This window comes from Castor canadensis, chromosome 14, assembly GCF_047511655.1.
Source record: "Castor canadensis chromosome 14, mCasCan1.hap1v2, whole genome shotgun sequence".
Lineage (NCBI taxonomy): Eukaryota > Metazoa > Chordata > Mammalia > Rodentia > Castoridae > Castor > Castor canadensis.
Genome location: NC_133399.1, coordinates 34,809,606 through 34,821,877, shown reverse-complemented (window position 1 = coordinate 34,821,877; position 12,272 = coordinate 34,809,606). Strand labels below are relative to the sequence as shown.

At 41.6% G+C, this 12,272-nt stretch overlaps 1 protein-coding gene across 1 annotated transcript in view; it reads right to left on the bottom strand.

The window, feature by feature from the left end:
• The window catches only part of Muc16 (mucin 16, cell surface associated), a 216,807-nt gene that overhangs the window by 75,546 nt on the left and 128,989 nt on the right, over window positions 1-12,272 (bottom strand). Inside the window, exons 10-16 of the mRNA XM_074053303.1 lie at window positions 7,941-7,976; window positions 7,652-7,717; window positions 6,859-6,989; window positions 6,697-6,764; window positions 4,090-4,262; window positions 1,575-1,610; window positions 1,286-1,345 (exon numbers count right to left, since the gene is read on the bottom strand). Of these exons, the coding sequence (XP_073909404.1) occupies window positions 1,286-1,345; window positions 1,575-1,610; window positions 4,090-4,262; window positions 6,697-6,764; window positions 6,859-6,989; window positions 7,652-7,717; window positions 7,941-7,976 (570 nt within the window). The remainder of the gene's footprint in view (window positions 1-1,285; window positions 1,346-1,574; window positions 1,611-4,089; window positions 4,263-6,696; window positions 6,765-6,858; window positions 6,990-7,651; window positions 7,718-7,940; window positions 7,977-12,272) is intronic.

Sequence of the window (12,272 nt, the reverse complement as noted above, 5' to 3'; positions counted from 1 at the left end):
AGTCACCATATACCCTGCCACCTCCTAGCAACCACCATTGTACTTTTGATTTGTATGAAATTCACTACACTAGATAAATCTCCTATGAGAGAAATCATACAGCATTTCTCTTTCTGACTGGCTTATTTCACTTAGTAGGATAGCCTCAAAATTTATCTATGCTGTAACATGTTCAGAATTTCTTTCTTTTTTAGGGCTAAATAATATCCACAAAAGATGTTGCCTGTTTTGGACATAAATTAATTGAATGACCATCTCCATTTGCATTCCTCAAATTTTCCCCTCTGCTATCAACCATTGTGTGCGTTCCATGTGTGAGAATCTGACCCCTCTGGATACCTCATATGAGTGGTTTCATGCTGCATTTATCTTTCCTGTGACTAGTTTATTTCATTTACTGAGATGTCAAGGTTCATCCATGTTAGAACGTGTCAGAATTTTAATTTTTTTAAAGATAAATAATATTCCATTGTATGGATATATCACATTTTTACTCATCCATTCATCTATCGGTAGAGACTTGGGTTGCTTCTACCTTTTGTCTGTTGTGGATAATTCTCCTGTGGACACACAGTTGTGCAAGTAGATATTTATTTTTGAGCTAAAGAGATATCTTTGTGTTCTCTATAGCATAAAGTTAGGGATTTGGGTAGGCTAGATTTCATGGAATAAATCAAATCCCCTGGGGCAGTTTTCTGGAGTCTTGGGAGCCCTCAGATCTACATCTGGGAAAAATGAGGAGGCAAGGCAATAGTCAAACTAATGCCTAAAACCTGCAACGATTTTCTGAGGTTCAAATAGAACCCACAAATGTGAGCATACACAGAAGGTGCTTCATTGATACATTCAATCAATATATAGATAGTGAGTTCTGACTAGGTGCTCAGTTCTTGGGGGAGGAATACATCAAGAGCAAATAAACCAAACAGAAGTGAATTCCATAAGGGAAATAATGATGATGATATGATGGAGAAAACCCATGGGCCAAGTGTGAATGTAGGGAAGGTGTTTTTTCACAGAAGGTGGTCTGGGAAGATCTTCCAGAGAAGGTGATGTTTAAATTGAGGTCTGAAAAATGAGAAGGGATCAGGCATAGCTGGTCTCCAGGAATAGCTAGTGCAAAGGTCCCAAGGCTGGGCAGAGGTTATGGTTCTAAAAGAATAGCCAAGTGTCTTGGGTGGGCAAAGTTTAAGGAGAGAGAAAGCTGAACAGGCTGAGGTTGGTGGTGAGTAGTGATACATATGTAATGCTGAAGTTTTAAAGACCCCAGAGAGCAAGTTCTTACCTGTAGAGCTGGAGGTGGGTGATGTGGAAAGTCCTGGAGACAATGTAGAAGTCACTGGAACTGAGGAAAAAGAACATGGGAAAGGTAATGGGTCCTACTCTGAAAGAATATAGGGAAGAAACTGTTCATTGGAACTTGGGCTCTATCTAGACTCTATCCCCACCTCAGGAGGATATGGGGCTTCTCTGTGGAACCTAGGGAGGGGCCATTGCCAATCTCTTTTTTTAGGAATGAACTCTGGGGAGGAAAAGTCCTGGGGACATGGGGTATCACAGCCTTGAATACTCACGGCTGGTGGTAGGGGTCCTGTGCCGATAGTTATAACCTGCAGAGAGAGAAGAGAGACTAAGAAATCACTATTATTATGGGTGAGAGCTAGGGGAGGAGAAGATGACAGACCTGGAAGTGGAAGTCATCAAGCAACCTTCTGAGACTCACAGATAAGCAATAAAGGCTACATTTTACTCAGTCCCTGTTATGTGTCTTGTTCTTTAAAAATGATGATGAAAAAAAAAATAAAAATGATGATGTGATGATGAAACACACAACAATGACAGTTGTCTGCATTTATAGAGGGAGATGTACTACCAGCAATAATGCTTCACATATGACTAGGTAAAAACATACACTGATGAAAGAGTGTGCACTCTAAACTTCTTTATATTCTCTCTAGTCATAAAACTAATTTAAATTTACTTTTGTCCTTTTGTTCACCCAGCTTCTTTTTCATCATGAAATTTTATGATGGTATGATCTTTTCCTAGATAAGTTTCTGGTTCTCTCTCTCTCTCTCTCTCTCTTTCTTTCTCTCTCTCTCTCAGAGATTGAGAGAAAGGTGTGGAGATTAAAATATAGAGATGGAGGAAAATAATGATATTTATGGCTTGGTACTAGAGATAATTTGGGGAAAGGGATGGGGTGATATGAAAGGGAGAAACTTGCATGTCAGATGGATATTATAAAAACTGGATCCTGAAAGGTATTAGAGAAAATAAATATTTTTGAAGTGCTGGGGATTGAACCCATGACCTTCCACTTGCTAGGGAAGTGCTTGACCACTGAAATATATACTCCAAGCCCAAGAAAAGAGAATTTTTCATGAGTGTTTCTCCTGGTCATAAATGATCCTACTTCTTCTGGTCTTCCATGAGAGATGAAAGTAAAGATTGGACTCAGAGGAGCCCTGAATTTATGAGGGTTATTCCTAAATTATTTCATTTGATCATGAGAATAGTGTTGCATGGTATTTTTATTTAATTATGAAAATGCAAGACTAAAGTCTAAGGGGAGTCACAGGCTTGTCTAGCATCTCACAAATCAAATCTATCACTCAATAATGTCCACATTGTTAACCACTGCTGTAAGTTAATTACAAGTTTGGCTGTGCTATACATCCTGTAATGAAATAGAAATTTCACACTGAATATAAAGGAAATCTCCAAATGAATATAGAGGTAAAATAATCAATGAAGCATTAGGGTAGATTGTTAGACTAGAGGCTGTGAATACTGCTGCCTGTCCAGTTTTCTGAGCATTGCTCTATTTGGATGGTCAGCAGTGTTGCTTTGTAGTTAGGAGTCTGGAGTTTTGATGAGTATCCAGTTTTGGGTGGAATCTTTATTATGCCATGCATTTTAGCTGTGTGTTCCAGGGCAAATAACTCCCTCCCTGAATGCACAGAAGTTGTAGGTAAAAATGACTATAACAACTCACAGGGGTTTTTTTTGTGTGTGTGTGTTGGGGTTTGAGACTAGAGTTTGAACTTAGGGTTTCTTGCTTGCAAAGCAGGTGCTCTACCACCTGAGCCACACCTCCAGTCCATTTTGCTCTGGTTATTTTGGAGATGGAGGTCTTGTGAACTATTTGCCCGGGCTGGCCTTGAACCACCATCTTCCTGACCTCAGCTTCCCAAGTAGTTAGGATTATAGTTGTGAGCTACCAGCACCTGGCAACTTGTAGAATTTTGTGACAAATACAATTCTTTTCTCAACTTGTGGCAAAGGGAAGCCTTTTGTAAATATGAGCTGTTATTACCATTATTATTCTTGGCTGGAGCATTGCTGTGAGAAACTTTGGTGCCAAAGGTGCTATGTTAATAGTTACCATTCATGTGGATTTACTAAGGGAGGTGATGTTTCATAAAATCATGGCAGTTCCAGTTGGCCTGTGAGACCAGAGAATAAGCTCAAATTGTCAGAAGGAAGGGAAAGAAGTTGAGTGAGGGCTGACTGAGCACCGGAAGACAACCATAGGGTCCTGTATCACCCATTCCATGCCCCTCACTCACAGTGTATACATGCTCTATATGGGGTCTTATGGAAAGCAGCAGGGAAGGAGGAGGAGAAGAAGGAGGAGTAGCAAGAGGGAAGAGGAGGAGAAGGAAGAAGGAGGAGGAGGAGGAGGAGGAAAAGGAGGAGGAGGAGGAGGAAAAGGAGGAGGAGGAGGAAACTTTTCATAATGAGGTGACAGGGGAAAGGAAATTGGCCTCCTTTGGTGTGCTAAGCACCCAAATGATCCTTCACAAAAATCTAGCTTTTTACTGCAACAGTAATTCCTCAACCTTTGATACTATTGACATTTTTTGGTCTAGTTCATTCTATATGTTTTGCACTTTGTGGGATGTTTAGCTGCATCCCTGGCTTCTACCTAATAGATGCCATTGCTACCCCTCCAACTGTGACATGAAAAGTGTGTCCAGGCATTACCCAATGTACCCTGGAATGCAGAATCACCCCCAGTTGTGAGTCACTGGTATAAAGAGATGGGAGACTGCAGGAGACCGCAAGTGTAGTGTAGGCACTCACCATTGACATAGAGGCTGTCACTGTCCAGGGTGTAGGGACCCAGTCTGGTGACTCCATAGGTCATCTGGCTCACCTCCTGGTACAACTGCTCTCTGTCCAGACCAGGACCCATGGGGTCTGGATGATAGGTGCAGACAGCATCCACTCTGGTGGCTGCCCCATCCTGCTCAGTCCTGGAGTGGCAGGGACAGTAATGGCAACATCCAGAGATACAGGAGAGGTATATATCTCTCCATCAAATTGAGCTCCTTCCGGCCTTATTACATCTCCATTTTATGGGACTTACTTGGTTGCTTAGAGACAGTCCTTTTTGTGATACTGGGGATGGAACTCAGCATTTGCTGTGCTCTACCCACTGAGATACACTGCCAGTCTAGACATGACATGTTCCTTTTAGGACCTCTTTGTCCAAGCCCCCTCCTCCTCTGTGGGTGATCTCCAGAGTCTCATCCTCAACCCATTTCTCTTCTTTTGCTCCCCATTCTTGAGTCTTTGGTTCATCTCATCCTTCAACAACCAGCCCTACTATTACGAGGCCTAATCTCACTCTGGATAAGGCTTCATGGAATATCTACTAGGAGCTCAGCTTTCTGCATTTGCTTATCATGTCTTAACCTTTCAAGAACTCTGTGAGAGCTGAGTGCCAGTGGCTCATGCTTGTAATCCTAGCTAATCAGGTGGAAGAGATCAGGAGGATTGAGATTCAAAGCCAGCCTATCTTGAAGTAAAACCCTGTCTTGAAAAACTCATCACAAAAAAGAGCTGGTGGAGTAGCTCAAGTGGTTGACCTTGAGTTCAAACTCCCAGTACTGCAAAAAAAAAAAGAATGAGATAGATGCCCATATCATTCTCATTTTCAAAAATTTATTGAGATAAAATTTGATGTTTTGATATACCTGTGTATTGTGAAATTATTAATCACAATCATGCTAATTAACATATATATCACCTTACATAGGTATCTTGTGTGTGTGGGGTTATGTATGTGTGTGTGGTGAGACTTTTCAGATCTACTCACAAATTTCAAATTTACAATGCAGTGTTATTAACTATAGTCATTCTCATTTTATAGTTGAAGAAACAAAGCTGAACAGATATTAAAGAATGTCCCAAACATTATTTAAGACAGAAACTGGATGTGATCTCATGCTTTTGGTCACCAGAAAGCATTCATGCTTAACTCGCTTGAACTCTTTTTTTTTTGTGTGTGTGTGTGTGGAACTGGGATTTGAACTCTGGGTCTCACACTTGCTAAGCAGTTACTCCACCACTTGAGCCACTTCACCAGGTTTTTTTGTGATGGTTTTTTTCAAGATAGGGTCTCGCAAACTGTTTGCCTGGGACTGGCTTTGAACTGTGATCCTCTTGATCTCTGTGTCCTAAGTATCTAGGATTACAGACGTGAGTTACCAGGTGCCCCACTAGCTAGAACTCTTGATACCAACTCATACTGCAATTCATTCACTGCTTATGCAACTATGTTCCCAGCCATCTCTTGAGTCAGTCTCCCAGTCAACAACCTCCTTCCCTCTCTCCTCCTCTTCTCTCTTTTTTCCTATTTCCTGCTCTCTCCCTCCTTCTCTTTCTTTCCATATCTCCTCCCCCTGTCCCTTACTGTTCCCTCCCCCCTCCCTCCATCCTTCCCTTCCTTCCCCTTCTCTCTCTCCTTCCTTCGTTTCTTATTCACTTGTTCATTCATTCAATTGGTATTTGCCCCACCCTCTATTCTCCAATTTTACAGAACTCTTTCCATGTTCCAGACTATCCCTCAGTGCCCCGCTACAAGAGGTAATATTACTTATTATCCCATGAATGACATCTTCATCAGCGTTCCTCTGGCTATTGCACACTTAACTGTCAAAGCCTGGCTCAGGCATCACCTTCTCCAGATAGACTCCACCCAGCTCATACCGAGGTTGAGCTAAAAGTCTATTCTCTGGCTTCTGTGTAGCATTTAATGGTCACGCTGACTATTCGTATCATGGGTTCAGGTTCATGTGGTTGCTGCCGTCTCTACATGGTGGGACATTTTTGGGGGCTAGTACGGGGGTTTGAACTTAGGGCCTCACTCTTGCTAGGCAGGTGCACTACCACTTAAGCCACTTTGCCATCCCTTTTTTTGTGTTGGGTATTTTTGAGATAAGATCTTGTGAACTATTTGCCCAGGCTGGATTCAAACTGCAATCCTTCTGAACTCTGCCTCCTGAGTAGCTAGGATTTCAGGTGTGAGCCACCAGTGCCTGGAAACATTGGTGGGACTTTTGAGGGATGGGCTCATGGTTGCTAAGTATCCTTAGCACCAGTCCCAGGGTGAGGCTGGGGTACCTCATTCTATGTTCACTTAGTGAGTCAATGTTGTCCTTTCTGATTAGTGAGTCTGAGTATTCTGCATACTTCTGCAAATAATTAAAGGACACTGACAGTCACCTCTCTTGTGAAGCCATCTTTGATACATTCAGCCAAAGAGAGTTTTCTAAGTCCAAATTCCTGGAACATCTCAGCCACTTATGATCCTTGCCTTCCAGGTGCCATGCTCAGGTGCTCACTTCCAGGTGAGCTTGCCTGTGACAGCACAGACCGTCATGATGTGAGGGGAGGAGCTCTCACCTGAGCAAAATCAATCTGCAGCCAGAGTAACTGGAGCCAATGCTGGTGTTCTTGAACAAGGGCTCAAGCTGAGGGGAAAGTAGGGACATGAGTGGGATAGTTTGAGGGGACTGGGTGTGATAAGGACCAGATGGGCCAGGGTGGGCATTGGTGAGTCCTTACCAGGTTATTCAGGACCTTCTCTGTGTAGTTGAAGTTCAAGGAATCTGGGTGCCCCATTTCTGAAGTGTAATGTAGGTTGGTGATTGTCAAGTTGAAGGTGAAGGGCACCAGGACTGGGACTGTACTTGCAGCTGGAAAAGAGGGAGAGAGAGAGAGAGAGAGAGAGAGAGAGAGAGAGAGAGAGAGAGAGAGAGAGAGGAGAGACTGAAGTTTTAGTCCTGAGCTGGATGTGGGGGGCTGGGGCTGACCCTAACACTCTTTTCAAAGCCAGTGACCAGTAGATGAGGCATTTTATCTCCTACTTAGGCTATCAGAGAGAGGGTGAGGACCTCCACAGTGGATATGTGACTTCAGTTCTGAAGAAAATTTAATCCCTTTTCAGCCCAGAATGGCCAAAAGCTGGTATCTCATGAATGAGAGGAAGATAAGGGCAGCAAATACTTGAGCAACCACAAAGCCTAAATAGTAATAATTGCCAACAGAAAATGAGGATAGAGATGCACTGTATGTGGGATGTGCTCATGGGGGGGATGCTGCTTTATAGCAGGTAGTCTGAGCAAAGATGCGCTGAGCTGAGAGATTTGCAGGACAAGAAAGAACCAGGAGCAGCTGAGTTCCAAGAAGAGCGAATGCAATGGCTCGAAGGGTGAAGGGAACAGAACTGAGGCTGGCGAAGCAAGAGACAGAGTGGGGAAAGCTGTGGCTGCATGGACATCAGGTGAGATTGTGCAAAAATACACCAGCCGCTGAGGGGGAGGTGAAGTTTTACGGGACCCAGAGACCAGATTCCTACCTGTAGAGTTGAGAGTGAGTGTCACAGAGGTTGGGGCTCCTGGAGGGAATGTGGAGGTCACTGCAGCTGAGGGTAAACACAACATGAATGAAGGTTATTCAGCTTTCTCATGGAGCAATGAAGGGACAGAGCTGTTAATGAGAACTCGCATCTCTGCTGCTCAGTCTGAGATGTTTTGTTAGTCTGGGACTTCTCTAGGGCCGAGAAGCAAGTGAATGGGGTATACTTCCCCAAGCTTAGAGAGGAAGGGTTCCAGGGGCACAGGGACCTCAGAGCCACCTTTACTCACTGCTCTTGGTGGGGATCCAGTAATGATGGTTATAACCTGCAAAGGGGGAGAGGAAAGAATTAGATAATAAAAGGAAGTCAGGAAAAGAGTTAGGTCACATAGTAAATTGATTTTTAGCTTTTTATTGAAGTGCTGGGGATTGAACCCAGGACCTTGTAAATGCTAGGCAAGCATTCTCAATGAGCTACACCCTAGTACATATTTTTAGGTTTTTTTGAGAGACCTCTGTACTGTTTTCCATGTCTGTGCTTTATATTTCTACCAATGGTATATGAGTTCTCTTTTCTCCTCATCCTTACCAATATTTGACTTTTTTCTTTTTTAATGATAGTTAAGGATGAGATTCTACTTCACTGTGGTTTTGGTTTGCATTTCCCTGAGGATATGATGTTAAGCAAAATAAGCCAGGCACATAAAAATAAACACTGCATGTGATTATTTAAAAAAAAGGTTGATATTAAAGAAGAAAATAGTGCAGCACTATCTAACAGCCACACTATGGAATCAGCCTAGGTGTTCATCAACAGATGAATGGATAAAGAAAATGTGCTATACAGAGACACTAGAGTATTTATTAGCCATAAAGAAGAATGAAATTATGAGGCTTGCAGGAAAATGGATGGAACTGGAGATCATCACGTTAAGCTAAATAACCCAGACTGAGAAGGACAAATATCACATGTTCTCTCTCATATGCAGCATCTAGTCATCAAAAATAAAGAATATAAAACAGGTTCTGTTTGGGGGTGAGGATAGGGTGGGGAGCAAAAGGAGAGGGTGAAAGAAGGATGAATATGGTTGAAGTACTTTATACCTATATATGAAAACAGAAGTATGAAACTCATTGAAATTCTTTTAAGAAGGGGGGAGAAGGGATGAGAGAGGGGGCAAATTTGATGGAGGTACATCATATGCATGTATGGAAGTATCACAATGAAGCCTTATATACATATACATATACACATACATGTACACATACACATACATATACATATATGTATTTTCAGTGGCACAAATTTGGAAGCCTATATCTTGGATAAAGAAACCTGTTATGATATTTATTTATTTATTTATTTATTTATTGGTGGTATTGGGGTTTGAACTAAGGGCCTCACCACCCTTGCTAGGTAGATGCTCTATCACTTGAACCACTTCACCATTCCCTGTTAAGATTTTTTAAAAATAATAAGAAGAATGTGATATTGATAATTAGAGGCTGGCAAGGGTAAAAGGGAAGGAGGACAGAGGGAGTGTAGATAACAGGTATTAAAATACAGCTAGACAGGAGGAATAAGTTCTCATGTTCCACAGCACAATATGGTGACTGCAGTTTCCAAAAAACTATTATGTATTTTATGAAGAACTAGAAGGGGCTCCTAGGCTCCAAACACAAAGAACTAATAAGGAGATATAAATGCTAGTCACCCTGATTTGATCTTTATACATTGCAGATATGCTTTGAATTAACCCCATAAATATGTCCAATTGTTATATGTTGGTTAAAAAGAAAAATATTAAACAGAGATGAGAGTTACAAGCAGATACAAAAATACACAAATCTTCCCTTTCTTTGTTTTCCTGCATCTACTGTTATTTTTCTTTTAGATGAGTTTGTTTTATTGCTGTGCTGGGTGTGGGTACATTATGGCATTTACAAAAGTTCTTACAATAAATCAAATACATCACACTTAAATGTATTACTTGTTTGCTTTGTGGTGCTGGGGGTGGAATCTAGGACCTTATGCATTCTAGGCAAGTGGTCTATGCTGAGCTACAACGAAAGCCCAGTATCACATATGCTCTTTAAATTCTTCTTTACATTTTTATTATCATATTATTGTGGTGCTGGGGGTACATTGTGATCCCATGAACTCTTGATTATTTAACTATCTCATACTCTGATGTCCACGATATCTTCACGCTCTTAATCGTTAAGCCAGCAGTAATTAGAGTTCCCTTGATATTGGGAGGGGTTTACTGCATGCCTGAAATAATAACAACCTCATGAAGCGATGAGACACATTTCAGTGTGCTTTGTTCATTCACGACATTTAACTTTGTCCTTGTGTTCTGAGTTTCTCCCCCTTCCCAACTTTCCAGTGATTATTTGACCTTTGGTATCATGGTTCTTGTGATTTTTATTTTATTTTATTTTTTTGGCAGTACTAGGGTTTGAATTCAAGGTTTTGTGCTGGCTGGGCTTGAACTATGCCTCCACACAGTTCCTGTGATTCTGTTAACATTAAATTGACATAAGGAGGGAGAGAGGGAGGCAGGGAAAGAAGTGGAGGGGGTGGGACGGAGGGAAGAAGGAGGGAGGATGAGACTTGGGGATTAGTATACAGTTGGAGAAAGGGAAGATATGGGGAAAAGAGGTCTTGATCATCATGAATTTCATCCTCTTTGATACTGTGAGTCATGCAAATAAAATACAGACATTTTATATTGACGGTCTGGCTAGCTTTCGTGAAACTCCTCAGACTGGACCAAATGAAGCCTTGTGATATACTTGGGTTATTCCAGTTTTACCTCATTTGAGATCACAATAATGTCATGTGCTATTTTGAGAAAATCTATTCCAATTTAAAAATAGACACTGAAGCCCAGAGAGGTTACATGGTTTTTGGAGGTCCACAGAGTGAGGAAAAGATAGGACCACCACATAAAGACTGGTAACTCACCAACACCCACACTTAGCCTCTGCATTGAAGTCTCCCAGTGACCACTGAAATGAACTTCAGGTTTCTTTCTTTCTCTCTCTCTCTTTACGTTTGATTGTTTTTTGTTTTGTATTTGAGGTAGGATCTCACTATGTTGTCTAGGCTGGTGGTGAACTCCTGGGATCAAGCAATCCTCCTGCCTCAGCCTCCCGTAACTGGGATTTTGCAACACAGACTTTAATCCAAGTGTAAAGAAAGTGTCTAAGGTGGTATAGCATGGACATAGTTATCAAGCATTTAACTGTTGAATTAGCAGATCCTTGAGATACGTCTTTCCAAGCTAGATTTGTGGTTGGCTCTTTCTGGGTTAGTATACACTGTAATCTAGACATTAGGAGGCCTGGATTCTAGAGTTGATTTGTGGCTTGATTCTCAACCTACCATTTATTACCTTCCTAATCTTTCATAAATGGATTGCTTTTAAAAAACTAGCTAGCATTTGTTGCCCTTAACGCAGAGAAACTAAAGCAGATACCTTAAAGCAACTGAGGCCAATAGGAAAAGGGGAACAGGTACTAGAGAAAAGGTTAGATCAAAAAGAATTAACCTAGAAGGTAACACCCACACACAGGAAATCAATGTGAGCCAATGCCCTGTATAGCTATCCTTATCTCAACCAGCAAAATCCCTTGTCCCTTCCTGTTATTGCTTATACTCTCTCTACAACAAAATTAGAAATAAGGGCAAAATAGTTTCTGCTGGGTATTGAGGGGGGGGGAGAGGGAGGGGGTGGAGTGGGTGGTAAGGGAGGGAGTGGGGGCAGGGGGAAGAAATGAACCAAGCCTTGTATGCACATATGAATAATAAAAGAAAAATGAAAATAAATAAATAAAGAAAGAAAGAAAAAAAAATAAATGGATTGCTTTCCCTGAAACTCTTTTTTTTACTTCTCAAAAGGTAATAATGTGTATGACATATAATGTCTCATAGAGATTTAGGTAGGATTAGTATGACATAATATATATGAAGTTTTGGGTCATAGGAATCCCTCAATAAAAATTAGCTTTTGTGGGCTGGTGGAGTGGCTCAAGTGGTAGAGTACCTGCCTAACAAGCGTGAGGCCCTGAGTTCAAACCCCTGTACTGTTAAAAAAATAAAATTAGCCTTTGTTACAGCTGTTCTTGTTGGTTTGTTGCTAAGAGCATTTTTGTAAAGGACTTTATTGATAAAAACGTTAACTTAGTTTTTTATTCTTTTTTTTTTGGCAGTACTGGAGTTTGGACTCAGGGCCTTGTGCTTGCTAGGCAGATGCTCTATGCTTGAGCCACTTCACTATCTCTATTGCTAAAAAATAATAGTAAGAGCTTTGTGGTTAGTCTCCTCAGGACAGCTGAAGTTCCAGCTGAGCCTTGAATAGTGAATGAAGGGCCAAAAGGCAGAGAACGAAGTGGATAATTCATTGCAATGAGGAAACTGTTGCTTGTGGGGAAGATGTGACCCCCCAACAGCCACCATGAGCTGGCTTGCTTTACCTCCTTCCTTCCCTGACACCCACATGCTCCAGCTGGGTCTCTGTACATGGTTACAGGAATGAGAAGACCAAGTTGAAAATTCTTATGTGCTGAGAGGGGAAAAATGAGCCCCCATGGAAGTTCTAGGTTGGTCCTGGACT